Source organism: Erinaceus europaeus, chromosome 11 (assembly GCF_950295315.1).
Source record: "Erinaceus europaeus chromosome 11, mEriEur2.1, whole genome shotgun sequence".
Classification (NCBI taxonomy): domain Eukaryota; kingdom Metazoa; phylum Chordata; class Mammalia; order Eulipotyphla; family Erinaceidae; genus Erinaceus; species Erinaceus europaeus.
Window position 1 is genome coordinate 111524037 of NC_080172.1, and position 1880 is coordinate 111525916.

Below are 1880 nucleotides of genomic sequence, written 5' to 3' on the forward strand. Positions count from 1 at the left end.
GGGAGTGTACAGTGGTGCAAACTTTGTGGAAAACAAAGTCTGGAGACTTCTCAGAACACAGAAAATAGACCTCTCCTATGACCCAGTAACTTCTCTTCTAGGGATTTACCCAATAAAAGCAACTTTCAGAAGATACCTATTGGGAGGGCTGGTAGCACAGCGTGTTAAATGCAGGTGACACAAAGCTCAAGGACCAGTGTATAGATCCTGGTTCCACAGCCCAGCTCCCCACCTGCAGGGGAGTTGCTTCACAAGCAGTGAAGCAGATCTGTAGGTGTCTATATCTTTCTCTCCCTCTCTCTGTCTTCCCCTCCTCTTTCCATTTCTCTCTGTACTATTCAACAATGATGACATCAATAACAACAGCAATAATAACTACAACAAGGGTAACAAAAAGGGAATAAATAAATTAATATCAAAAAATGAAAAGAAGCTCCCAGGCGGCTGCCGAAGATGGCGGAGGGGCAGGTCTTGATCCTCGATGGCCGAGGCCATCTCCTGGGCCGCCTGGCGGCCATCGTGGCCAAGCAGGTGCTGCTGGGCCGGAAGGTGGTGGTGGTGCGCTGCGAGGGCATCAACATTTCTGGCAACTTCTACCGGAACAAGCAGAAGTATCTGGCCTTTCTCCGCAAGCGGATGAACACCAACCCCTCCCGCAGCCCCTACCACTTCCGAGCCCCCAGCCGCATCTTCTGGAGGACCGTGCGGGGGATGCTGCCTCACAAGACCAAGCGGGGCCAGGCCGCCCTGGACCGGCTGAAGGTGTTTGACGGCATCCCGCCCCCATACGACAAGAAAAAGCGGATGGTGGTGCCGGCTGCCCTCAAAGTCGTGCGTCTGAAGCCAACGAGGAAGTTTGCCTACCTGGGGCGCCTGGCTCACGAAGTGGGCTGGAAGTACCAGGCGGTGACGGCCACCCTGGAGGAGAAGCGCAAGGAGAAGGCCAAGATGCATTACCGCAGGAAGAAGCAGCTGATGAGGCTACGGAAACAGGCCGAGAAGAACGACGAGAAGAAGATCTGCAAGTTCACAGAGGTCCTTAAGACCCACGGACTCCTGGTCTGAGCCCAATAAACTTGACTGTTTGCTCACGTCTGGCCTTCCCTTCCTCCCCGGGGCCCTGGGGCGTGGGGGAGCCCACAGGGCAAGCTGGCTGGGGCCTACAGAGTGTGTGTGTAGCTTGCCTGAGGCCAGCTTGTGCACAAGTTTAAGGAATCAGCACTTGAAGCAGCCAGCTCTGACTATGGAATTTTGCAATGGTGACCTGGAAAACACGAGGGCTTGGGGCTTTCACTCCCGGGGTGGTCGATGCTATACTCTGCAGCTGGTGGAGAGTGCTAGCCTGGGCAGGTGTGGGCCTGATGTTGTACAGGGGGCTTGACTTATGCTGGGAGGGCAGCTAAGGGCATCAGTTCCTGTGCCGGCCCTGTGTTCTGTAATATAAAATAAATTATTTTAAAATAAAAAAAAATGAAAAGAAGATATCTATGTATCCCTGTGTTCAAAGCAGCTACATTGGTAATAGCCAACACCTGGAAGAAACTCAGAAGCCCAGTGACACTAGAGTGGCTAGAAAGACTGTGGTATAGTATTACTCAGGTCTTTAAAGTGAAGTAGTACCCTTTGCGTCATCTTGGGTGTAATTGGAAAACAACATGTTAAGTGAAATAAGCCAAAAAGAGAAGAAACAAATACCAAGTGATCTGACTTGTAAATGGAGCAAAATAATAGGGACATGGAGGGAAAACACAAAATGAAACATGGACTGGGCATGGTGTATTCTTTCAGAGCAGTGGACTCAGGTAAGGAAGGGGACAGAGAGATGGAAGAGGACTGTGGGGTCCTGGTGCATAATGACATCTTACTCACATACCAGTGAC

The 1880-nt window shown here is 51.2% G+C and overlaps 1 protein-coding gene across 1 annotated transcript; it reads left to right on the top strand.

The window, feature by feature from the left end:
• Positions 1-428: 428 nt before the first annotated feature.
• Positions 429-1091, top strand: LOC132541443 (large ribosomal subunit protein uL13-like). Its single transcript, XM_060202307.1, has one exon. It carries the CDS (start codon positions 454-456, stop codon positions 1063-1065), a length of 612 nt encoding a protein of 203 aa, XP_060058290.1. The 5' UTR covers positions 429-453; the 3' UTR covers positions 1066-1091.
• Positions 1092-1880: the final 789 nt, after the last annotated feature.

Bases quoted from the DNA above. Each gene is read 5' to 3' on its own strand.
- LOC132541443 (XM_060202307.1), top strand. From the start codon at position 454: ATGGCGGAGGGGCAGGTCTTGATCCTCGATGGCCGAGGCCATCTCCTG.